We start from the raw sequence: 18979 nt of genomic DNA on the forward strand, positions 1-18979 counted from the left end.
TTCCAAGGCAATTCTGTCTGCAATGTCCAAGTCTTCATCTAGTAGGTTTTATTCTTTTTCTTTCTTCAATGCCCTTTTTGTTAGAAAATTATATATTACAGAGCAATGGAACACATGAAATATTACATAAATATAAACACAGAAAACATATAAAACAAGAGAGGCACAGATATACGTGGTTCACCCAGTTTGGGCTATGTCCATGGAGAAACAGCCAATCCTTCCTTTTATATTATCCACCAAACTGAAGAGATACAACCCACAGCAGATCCAATGTAATTCCCTCTTCACTCTCAATCTCCTCTCTCTTCCTTACTCAGAATACAGATCTACATAGACGCAATACAATTCCCTCATATATAGCGAGGGGTTGCCTTCTAGGGAAAAAAACCCTAAATTAAACATAACTTCTACCATCAGATCTCTGCTTAATGAACAACCCAAATTAACTATGAAATTACAACATTTTACAACGAAATTTTACATCTATTTTTAGCTTCAGGGGCGCCACCCCAATCCCCCCGCCAGGGAGGGGCTCCTAAAGGTCGCAGTTGCCCCCCTGGACCCCCCATGCAATGAATATTTTACGGGTGGCATTATCACCCCATTACGAACTGGGGTCCAATGTGGCGATACTTTTGAATATAGAAGATAATCAGGTCCACACCCAACACTTTTGAGACCCTTGGTCCTTGGTTTCTTCTTTCCAACTTACTTTTCCTCTTCATCATGTTCAATTACTGCTTTAACTTTGTCTGCTTGGTGCAACATGTTCGATTGCTCTTTCTCTATGATTAGCTGTTTGGCCTTGAGCTAACTGTTTTCTTACTCAAGGAAGGAAATGTTGAATCTAGCCCTTACCAAATTTTCCATGAGCTCTCTGATTTGGGAATGATTCTCTTTGATAATCTGTTGCAAGTTTGAAGGTTCATCTGCTGCCTCCAAATAAACTAATTCAAAATCATGTTCAATTAGTTCCTCACCCTCTAAATGTGATCCCTGTTGTACTGATGTAGAAGGCTTGGCCCTTTTATCAACTTGAGAAGTAAACACAAGCCTTTTTCCTCTCTGATATATTCTGGTCACCTCAGGTTTAGGTGCCTTCGGAACCTCTAATTTTCTTGATGACCTTACCTCCACCTGTTGTGTTGATGTGTCTTGGTGATCAATTGATGAAGTAGTTTCACGCCACTACAAAGCTGTTTCAATGAAGGTAACCCATGCCATGTTTCTTTCTGCCAACTGATGGAGGACTACAATATTTATCAAACTGTGATGGAAAAGGCTAGGGTGATGCTCTTTGCCTTTAATTTATACCTTCTCTGACATTTTGATAAGACTTCTACACAAGTAATTACACATGTTCAGAGCTTTTAGAGCTATGAAATGCATTAGCAACCTAATGTGGTATCCATACAATTTGGAAAACCTTCCTTCACAGGTGAAAACTTCATTACAACCTTCATCAATGGTGCATAATTTTCCAATAGGTACTTGAATGGAATGATGTGTGAATGAGCCTCTCTGTATGGTGATTTTAAGAAAGGTTCATATTGCTCAAGGCCTAGGCTCATGCCTTTGAACCAATATTGTCCCTGATTAGGTATCCCTGTGGTAAGAGAGATGGAAGTTACTAAGAATTTAAATTCAATCCCTGCTATGATGGATTTTTACCCTTTCAGATTGGTGGCAATCCAATCAGTGAGTTGCTCATGAAAACCTACTTCACCCGCCCTTTGACAAAACCCTAGGCAACTGACATCTTCAAAGCACTGTCTAATGAATGGTGAAGAGTTGATTTCATTTTAGTTTGTAGGCTCATACCTCAAGATCCTCCCTCCTGTAAGATGTTTTCTCTTTTTTTATGGTGAATAATCTCCCTCCATTTTGATAAAAACCCTAGATAACAGGAAAATGGAAAAACAGTGAGGAATGAGTGAAATGATGAAATTAGGGAGTTAGGGAAGGGATATGATGATAGGGGAATTTTGGGAGGTGCATGGGGGTTGTATAAATCTTAGGAAGTTGAATGGAGTGAAATGAGAGAGGGAGATGAGTAAGAGAATTTAAAAACAGTCCTGCTAGGAAAATTGTTTAAATTGATAGGTATGAGCTAGGGTTTGTGAAAAGGTGAGGTAAACTGAAAGTAAATGAGTTTCTTGGTGGATGATATGGTGATTTATATATACAGAGGTATGAAATGGAAATTCTTAAAGTTTGAAATGTCCTATCTGACAAAACCCACCATTTTCACTAGCTTTGAAGCATGAAATTCATATAAACCCTAGATGAACAAAACTCACCATTTGCATTTTCTTTGCCCAAAGAAAAGAGAGAGTAAGATGATGGTACTTACTTGTTGAATAGCTTAGAAGAGAAAAAAATCGGAATGCAAGCTTAGATTTGGAATTTGGGTGAGTTTTGGCAAGTTTCAAGCCACTCTGTCCTGAGTGCAGTGCTGTTTATAGAAGCGTAGCACCACATCCAAAAGCACGACGTAGTTCACAGAAGCGCAACGCTAGGAGATTTTTGCCAAATTTAGCTAGAAAACCCGTGTTTTTTCACCAAAGGGGGAGAGAGATCAATAAACAAAGGAGGTAAGGATGCAAATGAAATATGTTTGGGACCTTTGGGCTTTTATAGGCATAGTATGATATTTTTTGAGTGAAAATGGGCCCCACATACCTTTTCAAAACATGACTTTCACTCTTTTTGAACTTGGCCACTTTGGAGACTTGAAATCTGAACTTCTTTTACCTTTTTGAAAAGTGAAACTTCTTTTTTTTATAACCTTGAGACTGTAACCATGAAGCACTTATGAATTCCCATAAAAATATATTGAAAAGAGTTTCTTATCACAACTCATCCTATGTCGGATTTTATGCATGAAATGAAGATGGACCTTGAAACCATAATGACCTAATGAAGACATTAGACTAAGTGAAATGCTGATGCTGATGACTAATATGATGAAGACATTATCTTTGTGATGATACACTCATCTAAGTGATGTAAGCCACTGGCATGTGTGATTTTTTGAGAAAATAGAAATAAACCTAGACAAACTAACTAGTGACCAAATTTTATTATGAAAACCTAGTGACATGATAAAATTTGACCTTGAGACCCCTAACAAACTTGGTAAAATCATATTTGATCACTGGTGACAGGAAGAAATGACTGACACTAATAGGTACGAATTTTCATCACAATCAACCAGCTTCCATAAATGGTCCTTATATGCAAGGGGTATCTTCCCCGCTAGAGATTAATTATGTGGAAATGTGTTCCATTCCCGCATCTATTGATGATCTAGTAGATGATGTAGTGCATCATGTACTAGGAGCATTGATGTCTGATCTTTCCCATGAATCCTTTTATATGTATCCCTTCTATAGAATTGTTCTCCCATCTGATAAGAGATTCTTAGAATCCATGGTATCTGGGAAGCGTTGATTAATATAACTAGAGATCCCATAGCAGAGTTCCTTGCCTTGTGTCGAGCTCCTTAAGAAATGAAACAAGGTCCCTTGACCATAGTTATTTTCTTATGTCACGACTGATAAAAAATGAAATATATTCCCTTCCAATTCCAGTCTTTGATTAGATCTCGTAAATTCCTAGTTGAGACTTTCACTTGATCTCATAAATAAACCTTCATTCCATCCACATGTTAGTAACTAGTAGTCTACATAGGTGAATGAAATGAAGATTGGGGGAATGTGCCTAGAATTGAGTCATTATGTTGGGGGCATGCAAAATTATTTTAAGCATAGCTTTTCTCTGTTTCAAGTGTGTGTAAAAATGAAACCACTCTCAAGCATATTTTTTCTCATGTTTCAAGCTTGTGAAAAAATGAAACCATCGTCAAGTATTCTCAAGCATAGATTCCACATGTTTCAAGCTTGTGTAAAAATAAAACCATTTCAATCCTACCTTTCATGATTCCCATTTGTATCAACCTATTTATGCAAGATGAGCCTTAGTTTTCACATTCCATCGTCACCATCTTCTTGGTCAATGATACACTTTCAGTTGGTTGTTTTACCCTTTCCCGAGGAGCCGCTATGATGAGTGGTGTTATTAGTCATATTATTCATCTCTACACTTTTTTGATTAGTTCCATAACGATCGGAACCATTTGCTACCCTTTATACCACTCGTTCCTCAAGGAGAAGTCGTCTTTTAGCTCAATTCAGACTCCCAAAACATGAAAAGATCATCGAGCACATGTCTTTACGAACTCGTTAAAGTAAATGAAAAGACATATACTTAGTATAAATTTAACCATTTTCTGGACGGGGATAGACTATTTATGTAAAAGGAATACCTTAGTCGAGCATGACTAAGAGGTTCTCCTAAGTATCATTTTCTTCCTTTTCAAACTAAAGAAATTTTTTTACAAAAGGGAACTTTTGGCGTTTTCTTTTTCACCTTGTTGTCGCTGTTACAACATCCTCCAAGATTTTGGCCTACACCAAATTTTGGAGACTATATTGGTCTTGTATATTTTTCCGCAAACATTGAAATCCATTCCGTGTGTTTTCTCTTTGTTTTTTGGTCCCTTTTGTGAGAAAAGAAAAATGTCATATTTTCACATGTTAAGTGTTGCACAATGTATATAAGCATGTTTTGGTGGTTTCAAGGGGTTATCTTTGTGAATTTGAGTCGATATTACCATATAAAAATCTATCACACTCATTCTCAAAGTTTTAAGCATGGTGGCACAAGTGTTGTCACAGTCATCGCAAAGTGTATCTTTGGTGTTGCACTTGTCGTAGGTTGCTGCAAAGTTGTCGCATTAAGGGAAGCATATTGTTCATGTGTCTTGGATGAGCTGTGTTGTTGTGTCGTTAATTGTTCTAACTATGTGATCATAGTTGATTCTTATCACTGTTCACATTAGCTTCATTGATCCCACACCTAGTCAAATTATGAAAACTTTCTGACCAAGCAAATTGGCCTCACTCGGCCCTCCTGAACTATGCATTGAGCAGTTCCAGACCTCAAGCTGCAACCCTTCCTCTTGACACTCCAAAATGTGTGGTTCATGCCTCTCAAGATTGCGCACTACGAATTCTCAGTTCCCAAGCCCAAACCTTGACCTTGAAAATTGTGCAATTTAATACTTCAGCCTAGCCCCAACTTCACATTGTGCAGTCTCTGAGCTCAAGCCCATCTCTTGAGCTCCTGAGCTCTGCAATTGAGTAATCACTAGGTCTTCTCTACCTTCCATAAATGTGTAGTTGGTTGAAACTGTTATGCAACCAACTCACAAAATAGAAGAAGAGATAGATCAACGACTTCAAAATTAGCCTCTTTGAGGGGGCAACCTCCTTTACATTACACAAATGAACAATTCTTGGATGATACAAATGAAAAGACCTCCTTTCTATATATAGGAGTCTTATGGGTCACAATATAATCAGAGCCTACATAACAATAATATTGTAAGGGAACAACAATAAAAATAGTGGGCTTTTAAGGGGCACAATAATAAGAAAAATACAATAAGGGGGTTGCACTAATAACAATAAGGGTCTACACTAGTAGTATAGGGACCTAACATGCCCCTCTCCTTCAAGAAAGTGTTGTCTTCAACGCTTGAGTAGTTCTGGATACTTCTGTATAAAATTCTCATCCTCCCATGCAAAATCTTCAATAGTTAAGTTTTTCCACTTGATTATACTCTTTGAAATTGATTGATTTCATAGTTGTTAGGTTATTATTTCCATGACTGCTTCAGGTTCCAATATGGTATCTCCTTCCTCGTCAAATTTTGGAAATATTGTTTGAAATGGGAGCTTATTAGCTATAACCTTCTTTAAGATCAAAACATGGAAAACTGGGTGCAAACAGGAAGATGCCAGAAGCTCCAATTTGTATGCCATACTATCAATCTTTTAAAACACCTTGTCAGGACCATAATAATTTGGTGATAATTTATTATACTTCTTAGCTTGCTTGATGGAAAAAGTTTTGTATGGTTGTAGCCGTAAGAATACTGAGTCGCCTACATCAAAACTTCTTTCACTACAATGTTGATCTACCTATTGTTTCATTCGATTTTGCGCCAAAGTGAGGTTATCCTTTAAGAGTTGGAGAACTTGTTGTTTATGCTAGATGTGATATTCCATTACTTGAATCTTATAATGATTGTCCAATACTTTTTGAAGATCTGTAGAAATAAATGATTTTGCTATTTTAACCTCTAGTGAACATAATTGTGCAATTATGCCCCATGGTTATTTCTTTAGAAGCTTTTTCATGAAGTTAGAGTTGATTATCTTTCCCAGTTTCCTGACAATATCCCTTAATTCAACTTCCTTTCATTCCCAAAAAAATGTCAAGGAAAGTTCTTGAAAATTAAAAGCTATCGTACCCAAAGATTGTAACCATTGGACTCCTAGTACAACATCAACACCACCCATTGGAATGGAAAACATTGGACTATTTAATACATATGCTCCCATGGATAACTTGATATTATGGCACTTTCTAGGGAAATTTATGTTTCCTCCATTTGCAACCATCACTTGACACTCTGGTACTGGATATAGGAAGAAATTCAATTCCTTGGCTATCTTACAATGAATAAAATTATGGTTACTACTCGAATCAATCAACACTTTTACCTTTTTCTTCTTTATATGTCCTTCTATCTTAAGAGTTTGAGGAGTGGTAATTCCTATCAATGCATTAGAATATATGGTCGGATTCATTTCTTCTTTCTTTGGGGTTGGTTCCTGGTGTATATCCTCTTTTTTTTACGTTTCTTTTTCCTTTTCTTCATCCTCTTCCAAATTTATGTAAATTAATTTCTTCTTAGCACACTTATGAACTTTAATGTATTTGCTATCACAACGATAACAAATTCCTTTGTATTTTTTTTCAATTGTTGTGGTGTTAACCTTGTAGCTTATGGAAGGCTAGGAGCAACACCACTTCCATCTTTATAGTTGTGAGTGGTAGGATTCCTTGTTGCGATAATTTTGCTTTCTAATTTTCTTGGCAACCTGAATGCCTTCTCCAATGAATCAGGTTCCCAAAGATAAACCTCAAGTTGGATGTTATCCTTTAAAGTCCCTATGAAGACATCAATTCTATGCTCCTCTGGAATATCCTTTACCCTTATATTCAATTTTGGAAGTCCCCATTTTGCTCCACCATTGAACCCTTTTGTTTGAGATTTATCAATTGGTTAAAGAAGGTGTTGCTCTTTGTATCCTCATAATGTGCTCTAATTTCCTCCATAAAAATTGACCAAGTGACAATTTGTTTACGAGAGCAAAGTCATCGATGTCATAAAAACTGATTGGGTTTTAAATATAAAGTTGCAATGTGTACCTTTTGTGTGTTTTTCACATTATGGAGATCAAAATATTGCACCATCTACAATATCCATGTTACAGGATCCTTTCCATTAAACTTCCTCATATCGATCTTTGGAATATTTTGGGTCTTCAATATAATTCTAGAGTCTATGAAAACATGATTAACATTTCTTTTGTTCTCATTGTCAATTTCCTCTACTACCCTTTTGCAATTAGGAAACATTTCTTGTAGCAACTTTGCCAAACCTCCCTTCAAACCTTCCATGTATTTCTTCAAATCTTAAATGTTTCCTTTCAAATTTACTTCTAAACCATCCATATTAGCTTCCATTCCATTATTTAAACCATCCATCTTAGCTTCTATTAATTTTTGTGGGACTCTAATTTGTTGCACTTCGTCTCGTAATTTTGATATGTCACGTTGCATTTCTTCCTCTTCTTCATGAGTCATAGTAGAGATTTCAGGTTGCTTACTATGTGTTTCCATTTCCATTCTTTAGGGAATCAATTAATGATAATTATGCTTCAGTATTCCCTTTGAATCACGTCAACTATTTTTTCTAACAAAACTTATGCAAATTAAAAAAAAAAAAAACTACACACATTGTTTTCACTTTGCTGGAGCTCGATATTGAATATGTTGTATCTCTATAATTTCGAATCTCCAAGGTCTAAATCTTTTTTCTTATGATATCCCTCTGAGTCCTCTTTCCAACCCCACAAGTATGATTAAGACTGCATTCTCTAAGAAAGCGTTATGCCCAATCTCCCACGTTGAAGTGATTATAGACTAGTTTGGTCGCAAAAAAATTTATGAAGTGCCACATGTCATCGTTTAAAGCTTTGACCCTGAAAATGATTCCCAACAATCTAGAGTCCATCCTCTTTCTGTAAATTTTTACGAAATTTCAATCTAATTCACAAAGAGAACTTTATGAAGATTTTCCCAAGCTCACATGCTTGAGATGGAATTTAGAATCCCACAAAAACCTTAACTTTCTTGGATCATATCTCTGAAAATATAGCAAGACAAGATCTGAAATTCGGACACGAGGTTCATAAAGATTTTGTCTCAAATGTGTTTTAATTTTAGCTTTTGAAACTTTGTAGAAACAAATTTATAGCGAAACGACCACAATAACCTGGTTTAAGTAGTGTTATAGCTCCAAATCTCACTCTTGATATTTTTGATGTTGCATTTATGGCCTAGGGTAACCCCTCCTTCCAGACTTGGTCCAAATACTTAAAAAAAGTGTTTTATTATCTGTACGTGACATTTCCCTGAGCTAAACGCATGTGTACGCGGGTCAGTGTATACCCAACCTGCATATATGTCTTAAAACACTTAAAAAATTAAATCTCCTTAATTTCAGGTGGAGATCACGGGTTTTACTTGTTGTTTACCTATTAGTGCTTGTGGCCCAACTATTCCCAACGAATTCCCAACTAAAAAACTACTTTGGGAGAAGGATAAAAAGGCTTCAATGGAAGGCCTAAGGAGGAGAGAATATAGAGAAAATTACTCTGCTGAGATTATCCCTGATCAGGTCTGAAGATCCTTGTGCTTCCAGCACTTCCCCCACTGTAGGAAACCTTATGTCCTTGAGTTATGATGTCATTTCACTAGCTGAGATATCATTGTGTGAGTCATGAAAGGAGCCTTTTGAAGACTTGGGATTGGACGGATCAGGAGGACGGTTCCGCTTGGAGCCGGCAAGAGGATTATTCAGGTGATATCATTCCTTGCTTTGTTTTAGTTATCTGTAATAAAGAAACATTTGTCTTGTTCCCGAAATCAATCTTCTTTATGCATATGATGTTATTGTTATGGTTTACACATGAATAATTGTTTCAATTGTATAACTAACCATCTTTCAATATGTTATGAAGTTGATTTCTATATGATACTTGGTCCATATATTGCTATGTTTCTCTGAATTGGTTGTTTTGCAGGTTCAAGGATCGAGAGGAACTCTAAGAGGGTTTGAACCCTGGCTGGATCTACTCGAATGAAGGACCCCCAGGTGCACCTGTCTTCATGTAGTTTGCTTATTCAAGTATCATGGATGTGTAGAATGCTTGTTTTTTACTGTAGATGACCGCTGCTCTGCTAGGGTGTTGACCCAAAACCCTAGGGGATTTAATCCCTCAACAGAATTGGCGACTCCACTGGGGACAACAGTATTATTGTTCCTACTTTGGGTTAATTTAAGCCAATCAGGGCTCAGCCATTGATTTTCTTGCTATAACTGGTTTGCTTGTTCTTGTAGGAACTCAGACCTGTAGGAACCCCTAGAGTCCAAAGCTCTGATACCAAATGTTATGCAACCAACTCATAAAATAAAAGAAGAGTTAGATCAACAACTTCAAAATTAGCCACTTTGAGGGGGAAACCTCCTTTACATTACAAAAATTAACAATTCTTTGATGATACAAATGATAGGAACTCCTTTCTATATATAGGAGTCTTAGGGGTCAACAATATAATCAAAGTCTACATAACAGTAATATTGTAAGGGCACACTAATAACAATAGTGGGCTTCTACGGGGCACAATAATAAAAACAATACAAAGGGGGTTGCACTAATAACAATAAGGGTCTACATTAGTAATATAGGTACATAATAGAAGCAGTGCCAAACCCCTTGGCCCGGCTCACTCAGTCTTAAAACTACGCAATCTACTTTTCCAGTCCAACCTAAATTGTGCATTGTGTGGTCTCAAGGCTCAAACTTCACCCTTGACTGCTTGAGCTGTGCAAATGCGCAATCACTGAGCCTCTCCCTCGACCTACAACCCAATTTCGACTTATTTAGTGAATCAACATGCAACATCTTAGACGATGTGTTTATTGGACTGATGTCATCTTGTCAGCAGTGAATTGTAGATGCAGGTACTCTATGAGTCCTCATATATCTGGAAACTGAGTTTTCATTAATTGAGCACATAATGTACACAATTGGATGAGATAGATGTCAATATCTCAATTTTATATGTAGAACCATGACCCATTAGAACCTTGACAAATATCACTCTTCACTTGAATGTAAATATGGTTCATTTTCTAATAAGCAGACATGCTTCACACCATGAAGTTGTATAGCCATATAAATCTTATTCCATGAAATAATGACCCAGTTGGAACCTTGACGAATTTCATTGTCCTCACATGAACACGAAACCAGGTCATTTTATAGGGACCATATTTGGTTCACATATAAATCATTGGATTCTCAGATGACTTTGGATACTCCCTAATGGATAGATTACTTGACAAGCGCCCCAGTGGAGTTGGTCTTTCTGCTATTTTTGGTGCAATTTCATTGTTTATCACCATTTGGCCAAAATTAAATAAACAAGAAAACTTCATCAACACAGTACCTTGAAGATAATCTCGAGACTTCAGAGATTTCCACATAGCCTTCCATGTCATTGCCATGTCATCTGTCAAATCATCCCATTGCCACATGGCATTCCTTGGTGTTTCCACATGTATGGGTACATGTCATGTGTCACCCAACCACTTTTCCAATTCACCACCCAAAAATCCTAGAAAGGAGTGCCATGTGTCATCATCTCATGTTGTCGCATCAACTACTTTTTCCTCTTGGTGCCAACTTTATTGCTCATTGTACGGGGTTCCACCTTCTCCCCAAGACAAAAAAATATGCATCCAAGTATTTCTTAAGTGTTTTCCTTGGTTCATCCCTGAATTCCTAGATGTTCAAATATACACGAGAGTCTTAGATAGATTTTGTAGACCCAAATATCTGTGAAATGCCCAAATGTGAAAGTTTGATTGAATTTGGTATCTGCCTTGAAACATTAACTTGGTGCATTTCTGGATTTCACTAAATGACAATCTATCAATTGCGGGTCTTTGTCAACTAACAAAGGGGAGCGCAACCTTTGGTTATTTGGACTATTTTCCTTTTATAAGGAATTTTTTTCTTTTTGCACATTTCTCCTGAATGTGGAGTTTTCCCTAGTTTTCTTCTTGTAAATATTATGAGTTATAAAAACCATATCCAATTATAAAAATCCCTTTGAACATAACATGAATGACAACATATTATGGACCATGCCTCTTGACTTGACATCAATGACAACACTATCAACAATTCTAAAATAAAAAATTATAATTTTTGTCTTTAGGCTTTATCTCCCTTCGTTGGCTTTTTTAATTCTAAGGGGATTTATTTTAACTTGGCCTAGCAATCTCTAAGTCTCTCTATGATTATCTTCCTCACCATGTTTCTTATTTTCCCTTTTTGCCTTATCTCTCAACAACCATGTTTCTCTAGAAATAGTTCCCTTCTCTCCATCAATAGCTCTCTAATTTTGGTTCGTATCCTCTCATGGTCTTCAATCTCAGCTCTACCGCAACCTCTCTCCCTTTCCTACCATTCAATTTACTCTTAGTTTATCACCCATACCTTAAGCCAAGCTCAATGTCCAGGCATCGACCTTTGGTTATCTAGTGTGGTGGAAGAAGGGGGAACCTTGGATTTTCACCATCCTCTAAGCATAGCCCTCCTTTGGGTCATCACACTTCGGCCCAAACTGTTGCTTCTAAGAGTAAGTCAGACAATCCAAGTGCTTCATTTTGAATCGACATATTGAACAAGGCACTAGGGATTAGATTCCTAGTGTGGAAAACTCTACTAGGGGAAGGACAACATCCTATATGTAGACCATAAACCTCTATTGGTACATCAAGACGCTCATGGGAAGAGTCTTAACTAATAGGGCTAATACTCAGAAATAATTGACCATATGCATGGACTATCTTACAGATGAAATTGATAGGTTGTGACAAAGTTCTAAGTCCTTATTAAGAGCCTGACAAAACTTTATTTCTCATCATCTGGCAATGACAACGAACCTCGGCCACAAGTATAGGTGGACTCTCCAATAGTAGAAACACCAAGTAAGCTAGTTTCTTGGAGGAACATATCTTTAATGTTACTATTATAAGCATGATTATTAGTTTAGAAGTTAATTTATTTCCAGTAGTGGTATCATTGTGACTATTTATCAGATACACATAAAATCATCATTTGTTTTTCTAAAAGTGGTTCATGGACATAGGGTTGCCGTTACATCCACGAGAAAAATCCAAGCAGGTCAACCTGAAGGGATCTACCTGTCGGCCAAACAAGCAAGGCCCAACCCCAAGTGTGTCAAGGATATTTGACCTCGTGACCTTCAACTAATAAGATATTTAGCAACAGGAACTTGACCTACTAAACTAACCCTTAAGACATAAAATCATCAATTTGAAAACTTTAAACTTATACTATTAATGTAATTTCCTTTCTATAAAGAATAATTACTATATATTACTCTTTTTCAAATTATTTATATCTAAACTATTATTATATATATATATATTACTTTTTATATATATTACTTTTTTAAAAATAATAGAAATAATTTAACTTGAAAAGAAAAAAACAACTCGTATCAAACCATACTTGTATTTTAGGACAAACATAACAAAGAATTTATTATAATGTACCTTAAATTGTATATTTTCTTCCCTTAACATATTCTCCAGGTTTGAATGAGTGGTTTATTCTCCATGTTTGAGTGATTAATTAATAACATGTTTTATAATGCTATTAATGATAAACATAACAAATAATTTCTTGTAATATATCGACCTTATATTGTATATTTCCTTCCATTAACATATTCTCCATGTTGAATGAGTAGTTTATTCTCTATGTTTAAGTGATTCATTAATAACATGTTTTATAATGTTATTTTAATATTTAAATGGTATTTTTAATTATTAATTAAAAATATATTTTTAAAATATATGTTAAAATTTAGAAGTAATTTTATCAATTTTTAAATAAATTAAAATTTAAACCAAACAAAGCAAAAATGTTCGGATGAGAAAGAAAACAAGTCAACTAGGGTGAATATTAATATTAACCATTCTTAAATACAGATTAGAATCGAGTAATAATTCCATAAAATAAATTCAGTCTCATCCGCATCCCAAAGCAAAAAGTAATATTATATTTTAAAAAGTGGTTGGTATATAAGTTAATAATTTAAAGTGTAGGTTTTAATTTTATATTATAATAAGTGTTATATAGTAGTTATTGTTTTTATTTAGTTTAAATATAATTAAATTATAATATAAATATTGAATTCAAATTAGTATTAAGGTTTAGAATTTTATTAATTTGAATTTTATTAATTGGTAAAGTTTTTATACGTACAATTAAAGAGCAAAGTCGGCTTATTCAAACATAGCTTTAAAAAGCTATAATATATTATGCTTGCATTTACATTTGAACTATCCAAATCAAGGTTGTTTATCAAAACAAAGAATTATATATTTTATTTTTTAAAATTTGAACTAAAATATTCAATAAAAAATTCTTTTAATATAATTATTAACTTATAAAAATACATAGATTTTATTTTTAAAATTTTTATTTATATTCGAATAAAAATAATAATAACACTGATTTATTATTTAGTATATAAATATGCATATGTTTTATTTTATTAAAATTAAAATTAAAAATTAAACCCAACAAATAATATATATATATATATGATGATGGTGGTGGTTAACATCCACTAAGATCAAATTGGTCTATCGGACCTATAATTTTCTTAATTTTTAATTATCTGGCTCCTTGTCTTTCTTGGCGAGATTGGTGCTGTAGCTTTTTTTTTTTCTCTACAGTGTTCCAACTTCCTTTATCTTGCATTTCCTTCATCTCTTCTAGTTCTTGGGACATTGGTGTCTTAGCTTCACGATCTATTGTTTTCGTTCCTTTGAAGATAGTCGGAGAAGAAGTTTGGAATGAAGATTTATTTTGTGCAGTATTCGAATCCTCATAACTATTGATTTGTTGGGCGGGGCTTTCTTCTTGCTTGTCTTGAGAGCTGTTTCTTTCTTGCCTGATTTCTTGTGATTCAGAGTTTTCTCTAGAGTATTCTTCTTTGATGACGGTGTAGTGTTCTTAGTGTGCTCCTTCCCACCATGTAGATCTATGGTGGTTTTTTCTAGCAAAATTTTTCTCGTAGGCTTTTGGGAAATTTTTGGCTAGATGCCCTGTCTCAAAGCAGGATCGACATCTAAAGATGACACTTTCATAATCAAGTTTTTGATTCCACACATAGTCTTTAATTGTTAGGTTTATTTTAACTAGGAATCCGGCGTTGAAGTCTATTTCCACACAGATGCGTGCATAGGCGGTTCTCGCATATTCCTCTGTTTTTGGGCACCTGCTCTAAAATTTCCCAATTGCATTTCCGATGGCTTTTCATGAGGAGAGATTCCAAAGATGCAAGGGTAGGCTTGGCAATTTCACCCAAACTGGTGCTGAGGTTATAACTGTTGTAGAGGGATCGAATGATGGGTTCCATCACTTCATGAATAGACCTGATTTTTCCCAAAACCAAGGGCCAGAATCTAGAATACATTGTCTGCTTTTAGAATTTTCAAAATCTACTATAAAGAAACTCCTAGCACAGGGGTAGATACTAATTTCATTAGAAGTGACACGCTTCCATACCTCCAAGATCCAATTGTTGAGAGCTGTCAGTTGCGGACAAAAACTATTGAACCGGCAGATTATGGCACTTTCGAAAAACTTCAAAGCCTCATTGAGTGAAGCCTAGACCACTTGGATAGTGGGAGCTGGGGCTTCACTGACGATATGGGCAGGAGCTTGCCCTCCAGAAGCGGATGAGCCACCAACGATTTTCGCGACTTGCCCTCCAGAAGCGGATGAGCCACCAATGATTTTCGCGAAGCTAGGAGCCATATTTTACTTGCTCGTAGAACCCAGCCGCAGAAAAATAAGGCAGAAGATAAGATTAGATCTAGATCTGGCCGCAGAAGATTAGATCTAGAACCTAGCCGCCTAGATCTAGATCTAACCACAAAAAATTAGATCTAAAGCCGAGCTGTGAAGGGAAATGGATTCATCGCACGTGACATTAACTTCGAGAATACAGCTAGACCTGCAAAGCATCAGCTAGTGGCCGTGCGCTTTGGATCAGATCTTACGGCTCGAAAAGTAGCAAACCGCGATCAAATATATATCTATATTTTAATATATATAGATATATATATATTAAAATATTCCATTATTAATTTTTAGTATAATTATTAGTGTATAAAAAAAATTGATATGATAACAATGATTATATTATATTAATAAAAAGTAATAATTGCAAAATCACAATGTATTTTGCAATAAAATATTTAAACTCTAAACCAATAATAACAAAAATAAATGCTAATTTTCTTGCTTAAAAAATATTAAAAAAATTATATAATTAAACTTTATTAAATCAAAACCTATGAATTATATTTGACCTAATTAATAACAATTACCTAATGCTTTATCCTGCGAGACAAGATAATAACACATTCTCTACTTTGATTTCTAGATTTTCAAGAATAGCATGCAGATGTAGGAACTCTCTACTTTGATTTCTAGATTTTCAAGAATAGCATGCAGATGTTGTTCCTAATATTCTAGTACCAGATTAGTAAAATAAACCACATCAGGTCGCCTCATAAGTTTGTTAAAAATTTTTGCAACCTGTAATTTACACCACAGGCCATCCTTTATTTTTCTCGGATCAGTTTCGGCCTGGTGATTTGGAAACTGCAAGTCCAAATGGTGGTGGAATTTCCCTATCAACGTGTTTAATTCATTACGAGAAGATGGAAAATGCAGATGACGACGGTAGCGTATCGTCATTGTGGCCTTTGCGTACCGCTACCCATTGTATTGAGTCAGACAATATTAAGGAAAACGATATTAAAGAAAAGAAAGCGTGAACAAGGAGTTTATTAAAAACATCATAAGTGAAGAGAAGAGGAGAGGAGAGGAGAGGAGGGGAGGCTACGGACATATAAACTGAAATTACTCACTGGAAAAGTGTGGATTGTTGTGAGGTTTTTGGGCACGGGAATAGTTTGCTTCAATTAAGAATTCACTGTATTGAGTAGCGAGGATCTGGGCAGTTTAGCTGGGTGGATTCGGTTTTTTGGTAACCGAAACAAGGTAGCTAGAGGCATCATCAATCTCGGGTGCACAGGTAAGTACCCTGAACAGTTTGCTAGTTAATTTTGTGATTTCAGGAAATTAATTACAGATTCAGGATAAAAAGGACAATTTACATCTGTTTTACCGTCCTATCATTTGTCCTGTCATTTGGTATGGAGTATTTCAATTCAAAAATATGAAAGAGGCATCATCAATCTCGGGTGCACAGGTAAGTACCCTGAACAGTTTGCTAATTAATTTTGTGAAATTTCAAGAAATTAATTACAAATTCAGAATAAAAAGGACAATTTACATCTGTCATTTGTCCTGTCATTTGGTATGGAGTATTTCAATTCAAAAATACGAAAGAGTCAATGTAAGAAAATAAAAATCAAGCAAGTGCCTTGCTACTTCAACTTTCATCTTAGAGTAAAATATTTAAGAAGTCATTCATATATCTCAAAGAATTTTATGGATATTATTTTATGAATTAGAATGGTCATTTTTAAAGTTGTCTTTTTACTATTTTCTTAAATTTTAAGATCTTTCTTTTATATAGTGTTGATAAGTAGGGTTACTATCAATACTATTATTTATTATTTATTTGTAATAAGATTTATAGTAAAATCAGGTAGAATTTAATTGTTTGTTTTTGAAAATTTTATTGAGAAATAGATAATATTATTTATAGCTTTGTTTGGAATGTCATTATTTTCATGTCTTTGTTAAAAAAACTCATTCTATTTCATTAATTTCTTTTCAGTTTTCTACTGATTTCAATATCTAATTTTATTTGTGGCTTTTATAAAATGACAATATTTAAGGCATATGAACTATCCAATATCAAATTTTAAATTAATTTAAAAAAAGAATGGAATCGAAATTTGAATTGCTGGGTAATTATACAATAAACCATTTAAAAAACAAATATTTGTACATATTGATATTGGTTTTGATTTGAAGAACTGGCACCAGCTGGCAGGAACCTTAGTCCAGAAACGAAGATAGATGCAAAATCAAAACTTCATTACCTGATTGATGGTGTCAATGCTCCTCAAATCTTCCTATTTCATGAGTGCAGAAAAAGTAGTGTTCAGTTTTATGTCCTCCTAACTCAATAACCTACAAAGGATCATAGCAGCACATCTTGTATTTAAATTCAACACAAAGCTTTGAAGTCTATTTCCATATAGAGGCTTGAACAATAACACTTTATGCTTATTAGTAAAATATTGGGCGAAAGATCAAGGAACAAAAATTCTACAATATACACTTGAACCTTGGAATATATATGTATTTATTCTAGTAGAAACTTGGAGTCCAAAGATGGAACCGACATAATACCGCTTATTTCATCCATGTTGTAATGACAATCTTCCTCTTGTGATGGCAACAAGAAATTTTGGCGGCAATTTTCTTCCATGCTTGCGTGGTGTGGATTATTATCCTCTGTATTATGAACACCATAGCATCCCTCTTTCTTGTCTTGAACAATGTTAAAAGCAATCTGTCTATCTCCCGTGACTTCCTTCTCTTTTTTATTCTCAACTTTCTTTAATATACTGCTCAATCTCTGGATCTAATCAATCATGGTGTCAATGGAGGAAAATGGATCATTTAAGTAGTATGTGCCATTTCTGATAACCAATTTCATTTCAAAAGAAACATCACAAGAAGAACAAAACGAGCTCTAATTCAGAATCAATATACTTACCTCAGGCTGCAGTTTTCTGTTTTCTTCCAGGAGAGTGTGATAGTGACCCTTCAGGGATTCGTAGCTTTGTTTGAGAACACCAAAGTCTTTCTCTAGCTGCGCGGTTTTCCATTTGACTCTTCTGTTCTGGAACCAGATGGAGATTTGCCTTGGGTTCAGTCCTAGAGTCTCTGCCAGCTCCTCTTTCCTCCCGTCTTCCATTATCTTTGCCAACTCAAAACTCTTCTCCAACGCCCTCGTTTGTTCCATGGTGAGCCTTCTGCGCTTTTTCATCCCATGGGAGTTCTCTGAAGAAGTGTTGAATGGTTCTCCTGCTGTGCTAATGTCAAAGGCAGAATAAGGATCAACTGCCTTCTCCATCATATGAGATCTCAGCTTCAGATACTCAATGAAGTGCCCCCAAAAACCTGAAGAAACAGGATTTGAAGGATACAATTGGAATCTCTGGTAAATGTAGCGAAGCCTATTCACGTGGTGAGAGAGGGTCAATTCATGGGACAAAGCAATTAGTGTGTTGTCTTCTTCATAGATACATAAACTCGCGAAATGTCTAGTGGGTTTGTGGTGGACATCGGTCTAAGGTTCTTTTTCTGTTGGAAATGGATGTCATTAATAATCAATCGTACTCCCCACTCGCAACTGCAGCATCTTCCTCCACTTTCGTCCCCACTTATAAAAACAATGGTCACGCGTACGAAATTTACCATGGAAAATTTAGAAAGTTGGGGTGAGTACACGTACCTTCTTACGCTGTCTCTCTCCAATCCACCGCCCCTTTTATTGAAAATTAACATTATTGAAGTATTCCATACCATGTAGACCTCCGTTGTCCGTTTGATATTTGGCAACCGACATCAATTTTCAATTGAATGAAATTCGTGAATGGTAATCGATA

At 35.3% G+C, this 18979-nt stretch overlaps 1 protein-coding gene across 2 annotated transcripts; it reads right to left on the bottom strand.

The window, feature by feature from the left end:
• Positions 1-17593: 17593 nt before the first annotated feature.
• LOC149163504 (homeobox-leucine zipper protein HAT7-like) lies at positions 17594-18563 on the bottom strand. 2 transcript variants are annotated; one of them, XM_089430760.1, is made up of 2 exons: positions 18085-18563; positions 17594-17943 (listed from the first exon to the last, which is right to left on the bottom strand). In XM_089430760.1, the coding sequence occupies exons 1-2, from the start codon at positions 18445-18447 to the stop codon at positions 17668-17670; spliced, it is 639 nt and encodes a 212-aa protein (XP_089286886.1). In that variant the 5' UTR covers positions 18448-18563; the 3' UTR covers positions 17594-17667. The 2 variants fall into 2 exon arrangements, with proteins under 2 accessions (XP_089286886.1, XP_089286885.1); XM_089430759.1 differs by having other exon boundaries at positions 17594-17949.
• Between the last annotated feature and the right edge of the window lie 416 nt (positions 18564-18979).

This window comes from Pinus tabuliformis, chromosome 5_1 (genome assembly GCF_031772625.1).
Source record: "Pinus tabuliformis cultivar Carrire ecotype Pingquan chromosome 5_1, CPIR1, whole genome shotgun sequence".
NCBI classification, from domain to species: Eukaryota; Viridiplantae; Streptophyta; class Pinopsida; order Pinales; family Pinaceae; genus Pinus; species Pinus tabuliformis.

Bases quoted from the DNA above. Each gene is read 5' to 3' on its own strand.
- LOC149163504 (XM_089430759.1), bottom strand. From the start codon at position 18,447: ATGATGGAGAAGGCAGTTGATCCTTATTCTGCCTTTGACATTAGCACA. The intron at 17,950-18,084 runs GTAAGTATATTG...ATGATTGATTAG, and splicing joins ACAGAAAACTGCAGCCTGAG to ATCCAGAGATTGAGCAGTAT.